Source organism: Armigeres subalbatus, chromosome 1 (assembly GCF_024139115.2).
Source record: "Armigeres subalbatus isolate Guangzhou_Male chromosome 1, GZ_Asu_2, whole genome shotgun sequence".
NCBI classification, from domain to species: Eukaryota; Metazoa; Arthropoda; class Insecta; order Diptera; family Culicidae; genus Armigeres; species Armigeres subalbatus.
In genome coordinates, this window is record NC_085139.1 from 93,613,307 (window position 1) to 93,630,559 (window position 17,253).

At 41.0% G+C, this 17,253-nt stretch overlaps 2 protein-coding genes across 4 annotated transcripts in view; one reads left to right on the forward strand and one right to left on the reverse strand.

The window, feature by feature from the left end:
• The window catches only part of LOC134202619 (uncharacterized), a 708,184-nt gene that overhangs the window by 282,820 nt on the left and 408,111 nt on the right, over window positions 1-17,253 (reverse strand). The gene's annotated exons all lie outside the window — the stretch shown is intronic.
• Window positions 11,885-16,941, forward strand: LOC134218131 (putative nuclease HARBI1). Its single transcript, XM_062697010.1, has 4 exons — window positions 11,885-14,486; window positions 15,787-15,923; window positions 15,990-16,243; window positions 16,309-16,941. The coding sequence occupies exons 1-4, from the start codon at window positions 13,836-13,838 to the stop codon at window positions 16,500-16,502; spliced, it is 1,236 nt and encodes a 411-aa protein (XP_062552994.1). The 5' UTR covers window positions 11,885-13,835; the 3' UTR covers window positions 16,503-16,941.

Genomic DNA, 17,253 nt, shown 5'->3' on the forward strand with positions numbered 1-17,253 from the left:
AAGAATTGTTTTTTGCCTTTCTCGTACAGCAAGGTGTAACGAAAAGTTTATACGTTGACCCCAAACAAAATTTTGATAAGATGTCTTCGAGTGATCTGTCCTTCGTAAATTAGAACCAGTTTCAATGTTTCTAACAAGTTTGGCAACGCGAATTAAAGCTGATTACACCGGCTCTTGAATTATATGATCAGAGGGTGTACAGTAAATAGCAAAAAGGGTTTTGCAATCATCGCAAATGAGATTACTTAACACTCCTACGACCGTGCCTCCCAAACAGTCGGAACGCTATTTTCAAATCGCTATATCTCAGCCGTTAGTGATCCGATTTGAACAATTTTGGAACTCACAAATTTTCCCGTCCATCAAGATGTTGAGATCTCCGATCGGACCAAAATGACCACTATGGACTTCCAAACGTCGGAGCAAGTCGTGATTTTCATACAAATTGCGTAGTTGGTGCTCACCAGCTTGATGTTAATGCTAATATTAGTAATCCGAAGTAGAAATCCGTTAGATTTAGAAAGTTGCCGTCTTCTACAATTATGTTCAGGAGGCGAAAACCATACTGTTGCAGATCATATTATTTCGGAACTCCTTCGCTTGGCGGCGCTACTGTATATGGGAATACTCGTGAGGTTAAATATTTTGAAATCCGTGAGATTTTGAAAGTTGCCGTCTTTACAATTTTATTCAGGAGTGTAAAACCATACTATCTTAACCATATTTCGACAGAAGATCCTCCAGGAATTCCTCCGAAAGTTGCTCCTCGAGCAATACACTTGTCATACATGAGTTTCTGTAACTTACATAAGACTGAATTCAGTCATATTGAAGTTGCTGCGACCAAAAAATACTAAAGTGTGCTGCTTGGGTCCACGAATTCCTCTGGAAAATCCTCAAGAAATTACTCTGTAAGTTCCTCCAGGAATTATTTCCGAATTTTCTTTATGAAATCAAGAAGTCCTCCAGGAATTCCTCCGGAAGTTCCTCCAGCAATTCCTCCGGAAGTTCCTCCACGAATTCCTCCGGAAGTTCCTCCACGAATTCCTCCGGAAGTTCCTCCTGGACTTCCTCCGAAAGTTTCTCCAGTAATCCCTACCGAAGTTCCTCCGGAAGTTCCTCCAGGAATTCCTCTGGAAGTTCCTCCAGGAATTCGTTCGGAAGTTCCTCCAGGAGGAATTCCTCTGGAAGTCATTCCGGGAATTCCTCCGGAAGTTCCTCCGAAAGTTCCTCCGGAAGTTCCTCCAGGATTTTCTTCGGAAGTTCCTCCAGGATTTCCTCTCGTAGTTCCTGTTGTAATTCCTCCGGAAGATCCTCCAGGTCTTCCTCCGGAAGTTCCTCCAGGAATTCCTCCGGAAGTTCCTCCAGGAATTCCTCCGGACGTTCCTCCAGGAATTCCTCCGGAAGTTCCTCCAGGAATCCCTCCGGAAGTTCCTCAGGAATTCCTCCGGAAGTTCCTCCAGGAATTCCTCCGGAAGTTCCTCCAGGAATTCCTCCGGAAGTTCCTCCAGGAATTCCTCCGGAAGTTCCTCCAGGAATTCCTCCGGAAGTTCCTCCAGGAATTCCTCCGGAAGTTCCTCCAGGAATTCCTCCGGAAGTTCCTCCAGGAATTCCTCCGGAAGTTCCTCCAGGAATTCCTCCGGAAGTTCCTCCAGGAATTCCTCCGAAGTTCCTCCAGGAATTCCTCCGGAAGTTCCTCCAGGAATTCCTCCGGAAGTTCCTCCAGGAATTCCTCCGGAAGTTCCTCCAGGAATTCCTCCGGAAGTTCCTCCAGGAATTCCTCCGGAAGTTCCTCCAGGAATTCCTCCGGAAGTTCCTCCAGGAATTCCTCCGGAAGTTCCTCCAGGAATTCCTCCGGAAGTTCCTCCAGGAATTCCTCCGGAAGTTCCTCCAGGAATTCCTCCGGAAGTTCCTCCAGGAATTCCTCCGGAAGTTCCTCCAGGAATTCCTCCGGAAGTTCCTCCAGGAATTCCTCCGGAAGTTCCTCCAGGAATTCCTCCGGAAGTTCCTCCAGGAATTCCTCCGGAAGTTCCTCCAGGAATTCCTCCGGAAGTTCCTCCAGGAATTCCTCTGGAAGTTCCTCCAGGAATTCCTCCGGAAGTTCCTCCAGGAATTCCTCCGGAAGTTCCTCCAGGAATTCCTCCGGAAGTTCCTCCAGGAATTCCTCCGGAAGTTCCTCCAGGAATACCTCCGGAAGTTCCTCCAGGAATTCCTCCGGAAGTTCCTCCAGGAATTCCTCCGGAAGTTCCTCCAGGAATTCCTCCGGAAGTTCCTCCAGGAATTCCTCCGGAAGTTCCTCCAGGAATTCCTCCGGAAGTTCCTCCAGGAATTCCTCCGGAAGTTCCTCCAGGAATTCCTCCGGAAGTTCCTCCAGGAATTCCTCCGTAAGTTCCTCCAGGAATTCCTCCGGAAGTTCCTCCAGGAATTCCTCCGGAAGTTCCTCCAGGAATTCCTCCGGAAGTTCCTCCAGGAATTCCTCCGGAAGTTCCTCCAGGAATTCCTTCGAACTTCCGCAGGAATTCCTCCGGAAGTACCTCCAGGAATTTCTTTGGAAGTTCCTCCAGAAATTTCTCGCGAAGTTCCTCCAGGAATTCCTCCGGAAGTTCCTCCAGGAATTCCTCCAAAAGTTCCTCCAGGAATTCCTCCGGAAGTTCCTCCAGGAATACCTCCGGAAGTTCCTCCAGGAATTCCACACGAAGTTCCTCCAGGAATTCCTCCGGAAGTTCCTCCAGGAATTCCTCCGGAAGTTCCTCCAGGAATTCCTCCGGAAGTTCCTCCAGGAATTCCTCCGGAAGTTCCTCCAGGAATTCCTCCGGAAGTTCCTCCAGGAATTCCTCCGGAAGTTCCTCCAGGAATTCCTCCGTAAGTTCCTCCAGGAATTCCTCCGCAAGATTCCTTCGGAAGTTCCTCCAGAAATTCCTTCGGAAGTTCCTCCAGGAATTCGTTCGGAAGTTCCTCCAGGAATTCGTTCGGAAGTTCCTCCAGGAATTCCTCCGGAAGTTCCTCCAGGAATTCCTCCGGAAGTTCCTCCAGGAATTCCTCCGGAAGTTCCTCCAGGAATTCCTCCGGAAGTTCCTCCAGGAATTCCTCCGGAAGTTCCTCCAGGAATTCCTCCGGAAGTTTCTCAAGCTTCCGAAGTGGGAGATTTTCCAGCTTCCAATATGGAAGCCTTTCCAAGCTTCCAAGACGGAAGCCTTTCCAAGCTTCCAAGACGGAAGCCTTTCCAAGCTTCCAAGACGGAAGCCTTTCCAAGCTTCCAAGACGGAAGCCTTTCCAAGCTTCAAAATGGAAGCCTTTCTAAGCTTCCAAGATGGAAGCCTTTCTAAGCTTCAAGATGGAAGCCTTTCTAAGCTTCCAAGGTGGAAGCTTTTACAAGCTTCCAAGGAGGAAGCCATTCAAAGCTTCCAAGATGGAAGCCTTCCAAGCTTCCAAGATGGAAGCCTTTCCAAGCTTCCAAGATGGAAGCCTTTCCAAGCTTCCAAGATGGAAGCCTTTCCAAGCTTCCAAGATGGAAGCCTTTCCAAGCTTCCAAGATGGAAGCCTTTCCAAGCTTCCAAGATGGAAGCCTTTCCAAGCTTCCAAGATGGAAGCCTTTCCAAGCTTCCAAGATGGAAGCCTTTCCAAGCTTCCAAGATGGAAGCCTTTCCAAGCTTCCAAGATGGAAGCCTTTACAAGCTTCCAAGATGGAAGCCTTTACAAGCTTCCAAGATGGAAGCCTTTACAAGCTTCCAAGATGGAAGCCTTTACAAGCTTCCAAGATGGAAGCCTTTACAAGCTTCCAAGATGGAAGCCTTTACAAGCTTCCAAGATGGAAGCCTTTACAAGCTTCCAAGATGGAAGCCTTTACAAGCTTCCAAGATGGAAGCCTTTCCAAGCTTCCAAGATGGAAGCCTTTCCAAGCTTCCAAGATGGAAGCCTTTCCAAGCTTCCAAGATGGAAGCCAGATGTAACCTTTCTTAGCTTCCAAGATGGAAGCCTTTCCAAGCTTCCAAGATGGAAGCCTTTCCAAGCTTCCAAGATGGAAGCCTTTCCAAGCTTCCAAGATGGAAGCCTTTCCAAGCTTCAGAGATGGAAACCTTTCCAAGCTTCCAAGATGGAAACCTTTCCAAGCTTCCAAGGTGGAAGCCTTTCCAAGCTTCCAAGATGGAAGCCTTTCCAAGCTTCCAAGATGGAAGCCTTTCCAAGCTTCCAAGATGGAAGCCTTTCCAAGCTTCCAAGATGGAAGCCTTTCCAAGCTTTCAAGATGGAAGCTCCTCCAAGCTTCCAAGATGGAAGCTCTTCCAAGCTTCCAAGATGGAAGCCTTTCCAAGCTTCCAAGATGGAAGCCTTTCCAAGCTTCCAAGATGGAAGCCTTTCCAAGCTTCCAAGACGGAAGCCTTTCCAAGCTTCCAATACGGAAGCCTTTCCAAGCTTCCAATACGGAAGCCTTCCAAGCTTCAAGATGGAAGCCTTTCCAAGCTTCAATTCCTTCGGAAGTTCCTTCAGGAATTCCTCCGGAAGTTCCTCCAGGAATTCCTCCGGAAGTTTTGCCAGGAATTCCTTCGGAAGTTTCGCCAGGAATTCCTCCAGCAGTTTCGCCAGGAATTCCTCCGGAACAGTACAGATAATTTTCGTGATAGTCATGTGAAAGCGAAAACAGTTGCATTTTCATTTTCAAGAATCCAAATGAAAATGTAGCTCGCATCCCGGTCACCTGTCACATTACAAGCAGTCATGATGGGAATGTTGCTTTGTTTTGAAATCTAAATTTCTAAATAGTTTTAACAGATCTGTGCAAATAACGATGACTAGTCGATAAAATGATTATATTGTTCCTGATTTTCGAGTAAAAAGTAACATTATTGAAGAAGAAACAGCTTGTTCACAATAGTTTGATGCGCTTTCATGAAATAAAAATTCGTGAAAATTTGGCGGAATTCCTTTCATTGTTTATGTTTTCTATGAAAGCGGGAGAGAATAAAATGTAAATATCGCGTGACCGCTTTCAATGAAAATAAAAATCTCAGTACTGAACCGGAAGTTTCTTTAGAAATATCTCCGGAAGTTCCTCAAGGAGCTCCTCCGTTGCTCAAGAAATCCCCGAGAAGATCTGTAACTTATTGAAAAATTACTCATAGAATTCCTCCTGATGTTCTCTCTGGAGTTCCTCATAAAACTCCTCCAAGAACTCTTTATAAATTACTTCGCAAATTCCACATAAATTACCACGAGGGTTCTTCAGATATTTCTTCTGAATTCCTTCTGAAATTCAGAAAATTGTCTTGGAATTCTTTAAGAACTGCGGAGAGATGTATTTGCGGAGATTGTATTTCGAAATACGATCTAGACAATCTTAGGCGCATTTCTCTGGCAATTCTTTTCCTCCAGGGATTTTTCCGGAAAGTCTCTTTCTGGAAATTAATTCTCTGGAAATTTATTTAGATTTTGTTCCAAAAATGTTTCCAAGCACTCCAATGCAACCTTCAAGAATCTTCCAGGCAATTTCCCTGGAAACTTCTCCAGAATGTCTCCAAGAATTCGCCCAAAAAGCCTTACTGGATTTTTCTTAGAAATTCCCCTAAGGAAAATACTTTTATTCAAATTCTCCCTCTTTTTTTTCGGATTTTTTTTCCGAAATTCTCCAAGAATTCTCTCAAAAATACCTACAAGAATATCCGCGAGAATTCCTTCAAGAAATGTCTCTAGATGCTCTCCTGGAAATTTCTCTGGAGAATTATCCAAAGAACTTTCTCTTCCATGAAGAATTCGCGACGGAATTTTTGTGGGAATTTCGCAAAGGAATTCCTGTTTCATCTGATTTCATAAGAAATTTGCATATAAATTCGAACTTCATTATTCGTGTGGATTTCCCGATTAGCTTAAATGAGAAATGTTTAAAGGTATTCCTAAAATAGTTTCTATGGAAATTCATGAAGTAGACGTACTAGTTCATAAAGAATTTCGAAAAAACATGGTGGAGTTTCCAAATATTTTTTCAATGAAGTTCTGAAATATTTTCAGACTGAAGTTCTAGTACGTACTGCCGAGGAAGTTCTAGGAGCAATTCCTCTGATTCCTGGAGAACAATTCCCTTATTTTTCTGAATAATTAAATGTCAGGTGCATTTTTGGCCTTCTGAGCAAAATTGTAGAAGACGGCAACTTTCTAAATATCACGGATTTCGAAATATCTTACTAATATTGCATGAGCACCAACCACGCAATTTGTTTGAAAATTACGACTTGCTCCGACGTTTGGGGGTCCGCAAAGGTCATTTTTGGTCCGATCGTAGGTCTCAAACAAATTATGATGGACGGGAAAATTTGTGAGTTCCTATATTGTTCAAATCGGTTCACTAACGGCTGAGATATAGCGATTTGAAAATAGTGTCTTTCGAGGGATGGTCGTTCGTGTAAGTAAAACCTATCACGTTCGGAAGTGTGTTAAAAAGTATGTACTTTCTATTCTTTCGATATAAAACTGATTTTATTTAAAACCATTCAATCTAATTAATCAAAAAGTAAAATTAGAGTAGGGCAAAAGTGCACGTGGGGTAAGAGTACGTTTCCGATTTTTTGAAGTTATAAAAAAGCTGAACTAGCAGCACCGCATCAGTTTGACAGCTATTCTCTATTGTCATTTGTAATTGTAAACGATTTTAATAAACAACAAGGGAGATATGAAGTTAGATATTTTTTTGGTAATTTTGCTAAATCTCGGGTACTTATTCAAAAAGACGTATGTGATTTTGTAAACAAAGATTCAAACGTCGATTTGTCCGACTTGATAGCGCTCCCACGCAAACCGTCACCATAGACTGGATGAGGGAGGCTTTGGCTACCTGTTGGTGGTGTTGGTTTGCGTGGGAGTACCATCAGACTGGCCAAATCGACGTTTGAATCTTTGTTTACAAAATCACATACGTCCTTTTGAATAAGTACCCGAGATTTGTGCTTCCGCAACTAGTGTTCCATTACCATATATACGTTCAATCAACTGAACATTATACAATTTCGTTAACCTATTTATAGAGTACTTTATGGTGCATGACCACCAATCGTGTTGGTTTTCCCAGAGATCAAACCATTAACTGCATAAATTTTGGGACTGTGGGTAAAAGTTCGCAGGAATGGATAGGGCAAGAGTACGCATGTGAATCTCCCAGTATTGAATATTATTAAGTTTGAATATAATTTGTTGAAACATTATTAATTAAAGATTATATTCATTCTGGCTTTGAGCTGCAAACCCGAGAGGAAAACAGCTGGTTAAACATCCTAGCCGAACACGTACATTGAGACACTCAATCCACATTGAAATAGAAAATGAGACGAGAGCAATCGCAAAATACATTACACTAGTCAGAGAAGTGCAAAATGGCAGCGACCAGCGGCCATTGTATCTGATAGTAGATTGTGGTCTCTCCTTTAAGGGCGATAAAAAGTAATCCTTGCAACATAAACCGATTGATGAAGGAACGAACCCACCATACTCGGTCATCACGTAGTCCCATTCCCGTTGGGCCAATATCGCTCAGTATTTCACGTAACTCCAATGATGTCGTTCTGCTGCATCATCTGTCCCTACCTGTGTCACTAACCCGCCGAGAGTGATTTTTTGCCCCAGCGGTGATTTTCCTTTGAAATACATACGCTCCGGTATGACTTTCCACTTTCAACTTTACAATCCTGCCAATCGCCGGTCGGTCGGTTGGGATAGTTCGTTGAACAGAGATGAGTCCCCCACATCAGCCTGTGGTACGATGTAGAACGAGGTTTCGAGTTGATTGACTCGTCCCGTTGACGATGGGACGGTGCAAAACCTCACCTCACTGACTGGCCAGTCGTATGCGATAAAGAAATTTCCCCGTATCATGTCGGAAACACTTACCTGTAAGCAAAAAAACGAAAGAGAAATGCAAAACAAATTATTCGGGATTACACTTGGCATAATCTTTCAAAAGCTGTAAACACAGAAGCAAACGAATTAAGATATTAAACTGTTGAAAGAAATTTTTTATCCCCAGCTTAAAGTGGTTACCCGAATAGTATGCAGATTATGGAAAACGAATGAGTTTTTCCAGGATCAGTTCATTTACTCTCGAGTTACTGTTCACAGTGCATGCAAAAGCGCACGTTTTGCTTAAATTTTCAAAACGAATTTGATCTGTAAACCGCAACATCGACACTTCATCATTACGAAATTATTAGCCGGCAGTTCAGCTCGCTTTTTATTTGGTATTTAGTTGGAGCACAGCCTTTCTCTGCACCCCATCCAACTGAATACTATCTGCAGCGCAAGTTTTAATCCGTTTTTAAGTACTCGAAACAACCCAGCACTACTGGACACTGGGCAGTGGAAATAGGGAAAAAACAAAACCTACAAGAGAACACCCCGGTTCACTATGGAGAGCAAATACTTAATTAAAAGTTTTTTTCTCAGCTGCTTCCCCGCATAAGTTTGTTTTTCGCTTACAAGGCGGTGTCTGAGAATAAAGCAACTACTGACTGCGGCTGACTGAATGTTCTGCTAGAAAGAATGGTGAAATCATAGTTGGTAAAGTATTATGGATTATATTCCTCACAACTAAAATGTATGTGTTGAATGAAAAAGGAAATAGCCAAAGATTACAGCTATACCAAATTGTTACTTTAAATGATGGGATGAGTGTACTTTTACCGAAGTCAAACGCATTTTACAATTATTCGGAAAAGCTAATATGATCTTTCAAACTTAAACGTACATTTTCATGATAGAATTACAGGCAGGCATGAAGATTTTGTTATAGAAGTGGATTTGAAAGCGAGCGAAGGGTAGTTTGATGACGATATAAATCGCACAACCTTCCTTCCGACAAGCTTCTGTATGAAGTGGAAGGGAAGAGTTTCAGCGTGGGAAAAATCAAACATTGTTAGACATCTAATTACATTGGACGACAAAATCAGAAAAAAAATCTTACTTATGTGTTGCTATTGTAGTTTACGACCTCTAAAATTGACTGATGACTGGCGTTAGTTGATTGATTGGGAAAATTCCGAGATTTTTTGGTCACAAAATAGGACCTCCTTCGTCGCTTTAACGGCGTTGAAGTTATTTTCATGTTTGCATGCATGCAATCATAGAATAGATATTCATTCATATTCATAGAACATGCATAGAAGTTAAATTTCTACGGGTATCTGTATGTCCCCGCGAATCTTTTTTCAGACAATGGGAACTGTAAGTATGTTCAGTAAAAATGTTCAGTTAAGTATAACAGCATATGGAGACGCTTGGTACATTTGTGCAATGATTCATCTGTTGACTAAACTTTTTAGACAAATTTCATCACTTCCGTTTAATTAAATAAACGTACAAGTAATTTGTATAGCAACTTGTATTAGGGAAACCTAAACCTAATTAAATGTTGGGGAGTATGCGTTTTTGGTTAACATGTTGAATGCCGCGATCAAGAAACCATGAGAACTATGAGCTGGCTCCCGGGCGTCTTCTAAGCCTTTCTCACAATTCTTTCACGTTTGTCTTATCCATTTCCTGTAGTTTGTTATGTTTTCAGGGATGATCATTTTTCTTTACAAGATCAGATGGAGTACGGGTCAAAACTAATGTAGAAAGTTTCGTTCTACCAACTTCTTTTACAGGAAAATTTACAGATTCAGAAGTACTTCATGACGAAAATCAACCCAGCATGTCCATTAGAGTGATTCAAATTTTGACTTTTTAGCTCCCCGATGCTTAAACGATTGCATTTTCCATTTTAATATTTCTCTCAAATTTTTAGCTAATCTGGATGTAATTTGAGTGAGCACGAACACTTTGAAGTTTGTATGAAAAGCATTATGAAAACAGTAACTTTTGTGGAAAGCGGTTCCCAACTCTTCCCATTAAGCTCCAAAAATATATGATTACATTGACAACATAGGAAATTTAACAAGGAAGCGGATCGTCTTGGTTGCGAAACGTTTTGATGCTTGTAAGAAAAGATATTGAGAAAATACTGAATTGTAAACGTAAAAGAATAACATCAATATCAATATTGAGCATTTTTGTTTCTTTTGTAACTTGACTTTCAAACGACAAATAGCTTCGCAACAACAACTGCCTTTCAGCTTAGGAAGTATGCTATTTAGTCAACGTGTTGATTACATTCAAATAGTTCATGGACCACCTCACGGAACGGCCTTTCGCATAAGAGCGATTTCCACAGTAATTTCCATACAAACATCAAATGACGTGTGCACAATCAAATTACATCCAAATTTGCTAAAAAAATAGGAGGATTATTAAAATGGCAAATGCAATCGTTTAAGCATAAGGGGGCAAAAAAGGGGGGCATAAATTTGAATCACTCTAATGTCCATGCAAGTCCCTAGAGCCCTTGCGTATTATATGCGGTTCAAAATGATTGTACCCGTTTGGCATAAAGTCATTTGGCATAATGCCGTTTGGCATAAAGTCGTTTGGCATAATGTCGTTTGGCATAAAGTCATTTGGCGAAATGGCCGTTTGGCATATCGGCCGTTTGACATAATGGTCATTTGGCATAACTCGGCATAACTTTTTTTGAGCTGTGTATTGGATAAGTAAGATTTGTTTAGCCCTTCAGTTACGTGGTTTCTTTCATATGGGCAATAATTGGGAACGGAGTTGTACAGCGTGACAAATTGAGAATAAAGTAGCTTCTAGTCAAAACGGTACCATTTGAAATGTTGACGCACCTACCAGCAAGATAGATCAGCATTAAATTAAATTGACATTGGATTTTTGACGTAAACTACGTCTAAGGGGAAGACTCGGATACAGGGTGACAAATGAAAATTTCCAAATTCGAGACCGTCACGAAATTATGTAAGATTTCAAACGTTAATAGCTCCTTTATTTTTCAATGGATTTTCGGGATTTAATTATCAATCGAATCGGAAACTCTCCAGCAATTTTTTAAGCCCGTTGGAACTATTGATTATTAATGTAAAGACATTGAAAATTCCAATTCTTTACCAACCCAGTAAAATTTCAGAGTTTCGTTACGACCGCCGTTTGGTGCCGTTGGTTCTTGCGCTCTACTTTTGTGCGGTGATTCGCACAAAAAGTACAACAATAGAACCAGAGCAATGACTGCGGTCGGAGCAAAAAAAAGCAGTGTTTATAAAAAAGTACTACAGATGCTGGACATGTTGATGTAAGCATGAGGTGATCATTAAAATTGATTATCAACTATAAACAAGATTATTCTACTATTTATGCAGCACCCCTTTAAAATAACACTTCAAAAGTTACACAACAGTCGGAGAAAGTAAAGACATCATCATCACTGCGGAATCATAAAATGAAAATTTTAAATTGTCATATCCAACCATTTTCATATATTGAGTTACGCTAATTCGAAACACAAATGAATTGGTGTGAGATCAATCATGATTGTTGCGAAACAATTTGCTGCTTGCAAGAAAAATTATTAAGGAAATACTAAACCGTGGGAAATTCAATTGAGCACGTAAACGAATAACATATCAATAATGAGCAGTTTTGTTTTCATTATAACTTTGCTTACAAAATCGATCGGTTCGCAACACCAACCGTCTTACAGATTAGGTAATATTCTTCGAAGTCTTCGCGTTGATTTTATTTAGGGGGAGATCCTCTAGTGCCATAAGCAATTTGACAACAAAACTCTAACTATCCGGATTATGTTTCCTTTCATACCTTATACATAAAATATGGCCATTGATGATACAAGCTATATTTGATCATTTGAACACGTTTTACGACGATGAATTTTGGAGAAAAATTTCACGGTTCAGAAAAATGTCTCTTATGGCGGTAAGCACCAACGAGGATAATACTCCAATCCAGTATCATCCTCGATTTTGATAAGCACCAAGCGGTATTATTCTAGATTTTTATCCGGGTATTAACTTTAATACGCCGATTTCGGTGTATTAAAGATAATCGTAGATTTTTGATTATTGGCTGCGTGCGTGAAAAACGCTTACACGCACACTAGAGCACAAGAAATGTCAAATGAAAAAAAAAACGAAAAAAACAAAACAAAACAGTCCGGGTCAGAAATAAAGGAGTGATCGTAATTAAAAACCGAAAAACAGTAGTTCTATCTTGATTTCAGTCGAAGTTCTTGATTTCATCTCAGCAGTGTGGCATTTTTGCTGGTTCAGTGAAGAAAAGTATAGTTTTATATTTGTTAACAAAGTTGTGCTGATTAAAACATCATTAAAAAAATGGCTCGTCAGCGTGCGGGGGCCAAGCTCAACACCGGCATCAATCCGGGACGATGGAACGTTATTCGGTTTCCTGAAGAACAAGTGCATGGTCAAGGAATATGGTCTCCTCCAAGAAATAGAACACTGACTACACTTTGACTTCGGAGGTCATCAAGAATTCAGTATTGCCTCTTGAAGTCTTTATTTGCTTTACGCTCCACGAGACCATGCCGATGCTAATGTTGATCTCGTCAGGCCATTTGTGACCGCACCCGCTGTGTTGAATTACCAAGTTGCATTTGACTCGCAGAATTCTAAAGAGATCGCATAAAACTTGCTTACGGTTACTCATCCGATGACTTTTCTGCATACTAAGGCCAAGTACGGGCTAGGTGCCAAGTACAATTTTGACATGGATGCAAACGAACAAACGGGGTCAAATTGGTCTGGACTACCAGCAGAAGCAAGGCGATGATGTCATCTTGACCCTGTTCACTTCGATGGCAAGAACTGCAACACTGGCGGACACAAGATTTGTTTTGCTCTGAAACATAGCCTAAATTAGTCAAAATGGTATATGGTTTTCACCGAAAAAAAACTTGTTACTGAATAAATAATAAGAAAAATTTTCAAATGGAAATAATTGTATGTTTGTGTAACAAAAATTAAAAAGGTTACTTGTATTGGAATAAAATAAACTTGAAAGTAAACCGATTTTCTTTAATCTTCAAGGTGCGCATTTTATTTCTATTAAGAAAACCAAGTTTAAATCTGAAAGGAAGGAACCATAATTTCCTCCCCCATAAAATATGGTCTGTACCTAGAATATCACGTACAACTGAATAAATAAAATTACAAATTACAGAAATTGGTCTGAAAATAAATAAATGATAGTATGTATTTCTTAAGAAGATGGTGGCAAAATTCTCGACTAATTCCTAGTGAAAATTGTGGAAGAATGTTTGAAGTCCTGGTTGAACTCCTTGAGGCATGCATGGTGAATTTTTTAAAGGAAATTTCGATTAAATTTCTGGTGTAATTTTGAAAACCTCTTGGTTACCGTGGACGAAAACCTATCGGATCATTTTGAATACTTCCTGGAAGAAAATCAGATTCAATTCAATTGGAATGTCCGATAAACATTTAAGTGGAATTTTAGAAGGTGCAGCGACAAATGAAGTCCGGGGCCTCCTTAGCTGTGCGGTAAGATGCGCGGCTTCAACGCAAAACCATGCTGAGGGTGGCAGAAAATGGTCGGGTTGAAGATTGTCACGACTTTCCTAGGCATGAAAGTGTTATCGTGTTAGCCTAGTGCCATAATGGTAACTTGGCTTAGAAATCTCGAAGTTTTTAACTGTGGAAGTTCTGAATGAACACCGCTGCGGAACGGCAATGTCCCAGGGGGTGTTATTCCAATGAAGAGATAAGAGAGACAAGTGAAGTTTTTGGAACACCTGCTAAAATTCTTGGAAGAAATCTCGGATTTTTTCATGAACTGGGTAAGTTCCAGTTAAGCAAGTTCTGGTGAAACCCTGGATTTTTTTAGGATATCCTGAAAAAATGGCTGCGTCCAATGCTAGTTGGATTAGTAACTTCGAATAAAGTAAAACCGTCAGTTCGTAGTTCTGTGCAACCTACATGGAAAATTTAGATATTCACGGAATGTCGTCATCTGACACGGATTCCGAGGATGAGTTCTACTCCTTCCTTGATGCTGCTTGTTACATTCCAGAGGAACCAAAGAAACGCCGAACAAGAGAGAGACATGATTTTTTTGCTATGTACGACGATTCCGATTTTGAAGCAAGGTTCCGGCTGACAAAAGAGATGTCGCGAGAATTAGCCGGGTTACTTGAGTCGTCGCTAGACCACTCAACAGCACGAAATATGCCAGTGCCAGTCAATATTCAGGTTCTATTGGCTTTGCGATACTATGCCACCGGGAGCTTCGAAACAGTGGTGGGTGATCTCGAAGGCATCCATCAAACGACGGTCGGAAGAATTGTGAAGAAGGTCTCCCACGCTATCGCTGCCTTGGCAGACCGTTTTATCAAAATGCCTTCTGAGGAAGAATGGCAGGAGACAAATACAAAATTTTTTCGCCTCGGCGGAATCCCACGCACAATTGGTGTTATAGATGGTATATCCACTTTCTATGTAATTCATTTTCCCCGTAAATACACAGGACGAATTTTTAATTTTGAAAACCATGTGTCTCGGAGAATGGTAGAGTTTTTTTTTCATATAATTTTCATTAAAATCAAAGGCAAACCCTCCTCTTTTTATGGTTAAAAACTTAGGTAGCACAAAATCGTCATTTTGGATTGGGATATACAAAAATGATAATGTTTGACAATTTAATGATCCGTTTATAGCCCGTATGAACAGCGCGGTAAGACGCGCAACTACAAAGCAAGACCATGCTGAGGGTGGCTGGGTTCGATTCCCGGTGCCGGTCTAGGCCAATTTTCGGATTGGAAATTGTCTCGACTTCCCTCGGCATACAAGTATCATCGTGCTAGCCTCATGATATACGAATGCAAAAATGGTAACCTGGCTTAGAAACCTCGCAGTTAATAACTGTGGAAGTGCCTAATGAACACTAAGCTGCGAGGTGGCTCTGTCCCATTGTGGGGATGTAATGCCAATAAGAAGAAGAAGACAATTTGAATTTGCGGAAATAAAGTTTTATTTATTTATTACCAGATTAATGCAGGAGTGGCCTGTGCAGTACACAGACGTCTTCTCCATTCAGCTCGGTCCATGGCTGCATGTCGCCAACCACGCAGTCTACGGAGGGTCCGCAAATCGTCCTCCACCTGATCGATCCACCTTACTCGCTGTGTACCTCGCCTTCTTGTTCCCGTCGGATCGTTGTCGAGAACTATTTTCACCGGATTATTGTCCGACATTCTGGTTACGTGCCCGGCCCATCGCAGTCTTCCTATTTTCGCGGTGTGAACGATGGATGGTGCTCCCAACAACTGATGCAACTCGTGGTTCATTCGCCTCCTCCAAGTACCATCCGCCATCTGCACCTCACCATAGTACTCGGTACTCCACAAGCATCGTCCAGGTCTCATGTCGGTAGAAAACTATAGGTCTAATATGCGTTTTGTAGATAGTCAGTTTGGTACGGCGGCGAAGCGTTTTGCGGAGTCCAAAGTACGTACGATTTCCTGCCATGATGCGTCTCCGAATTTCTCTGCTGGTATCGTTATCGGAGGTCACCAGTGAGCCTGAACTCGTTGTGATGAAACCGCCTGGATCAAATGATTTAACACACGCACAAACACTCACACATATGAAACACAGAGAAACAGACGTCTCACTCAACAATGTTCCATCGTTCACCTTTTCAACGGAAGATTCAATTTTTCGTAGGTGGTCGATCGGCCACCGATGGCGCTTCCATCGATTTTGCTTGTGTTTGACGTTTGCACACTACCGCCATCTGGTTTCCGATTGTCCAATCACAGTGCATTTAGCATTGGGCGATACTGTTTCCGTGACGAAGATTTTGATTGCATTTTGTTCTAAGTGAGACGTCTGTTTCTCTGTGTATGAAAGTTAATCTTAATATATCCCATTTATAGGCTGCCACATCCCTATTATATCACCAGGAGGAGATAATGCAGAAATATTTCGAAATAGGAAGGGGTGGTTTTCTATTAACACTATGGCCGTATGTGATGCTGATATGAAAATAAGAAACATTGTCGCAAGGTAGATTGCAATAACTAATCGTATAATATATCGTCAAGTACATATAGCAAATTTTATTTAAAATAGGTGGCCAGGATCTACCCACGATCAAACTGTTTTCAGCTTGTCACAATTGCGAGCAGAATTTGAATCGGGAATGTATCATCATAACATTATACTTGGTGATTCAGGGTATCGATGCACTCCATATCTGATTACACCACTGCTGAATCCAACGACTGGTCCGGAAAAATCATTTCAGAAAGGATTTATCAGAACAAGAAACATAGTGGAGCGTGTTTTTGGAGCCTGGAAAAGGAGATTCCCGATTATTGGAATGAGTACGAATTAATTTACATAATCCGACAACATTCTGATGACTTATTTGTTTTAACTGTATTTCTAGAGATAAGATCTAATGTCGAAGATGCTCTGGTAACTATTGTTGCCACTGCAGTTTTGCATAATGTGTGCATAAACACAAGAATGCCTCCAGCAGTTCAACACGAAGAGTTTGTTCAGCCGGACGAGCACTTCGACGCGCCTCAAATGAACAATCAAATGACACGTAACAACATCATTGCTAATTATTTTGGATAATCATCGTTTTATGGCATTGTTACATTTTGTAGTATAATGTACATTGTTATGCATTGCCGTAGGCGCGCACATACATATAAATACTTACAAATACAGACGGCTGACATACACACATACATATATACACACACTCTTCACAGATAGCAAAACAACATGAATGCATAAGCTGCATGCTTTAAATAAATGCTGTTTTTAATGAATATCGGTTCTAGTTTTTGCTTTTCTTGTATATTCAATATACGTAAACCCTATAAGACCACTCACTCTGAAATTTTGATATAAGGCTCAGAGATCCATAATGTTGTATATCAATAGAATCAGCTTGACGAATTGAGGTGATGTCTGTTATGTGCGTTTGTATGTGTGCAAAATTTTCTAGACACGCTGTTAGCAGTGCTGGTCGAATTACTCGCAAGCTCCATTCGACGAGGAATCCTGTCTTATTGTTTGCTATTATAAATTAGCCAGATTGGACTATGGGCTCAAAAGTTGTATGCGTAAAACACGCTAAAAACAGTAACTCATATTTTTAGGAATATCTAACGCACGAGAAAAGCACCAACACAACTAGGTGGATTAACCAGGGTTTTTATTGGCATTTTGAACATTCAAATTATGAATTCATTTCGCAATACTTCAATACATGACATTTATGCAGGTCAGATTTATAAAACAGGAATAAAATAATAACACTGGCAAATAGACATAGCACGCGGGATTACTTATTTACTATGAATTTTATCGGGCAATG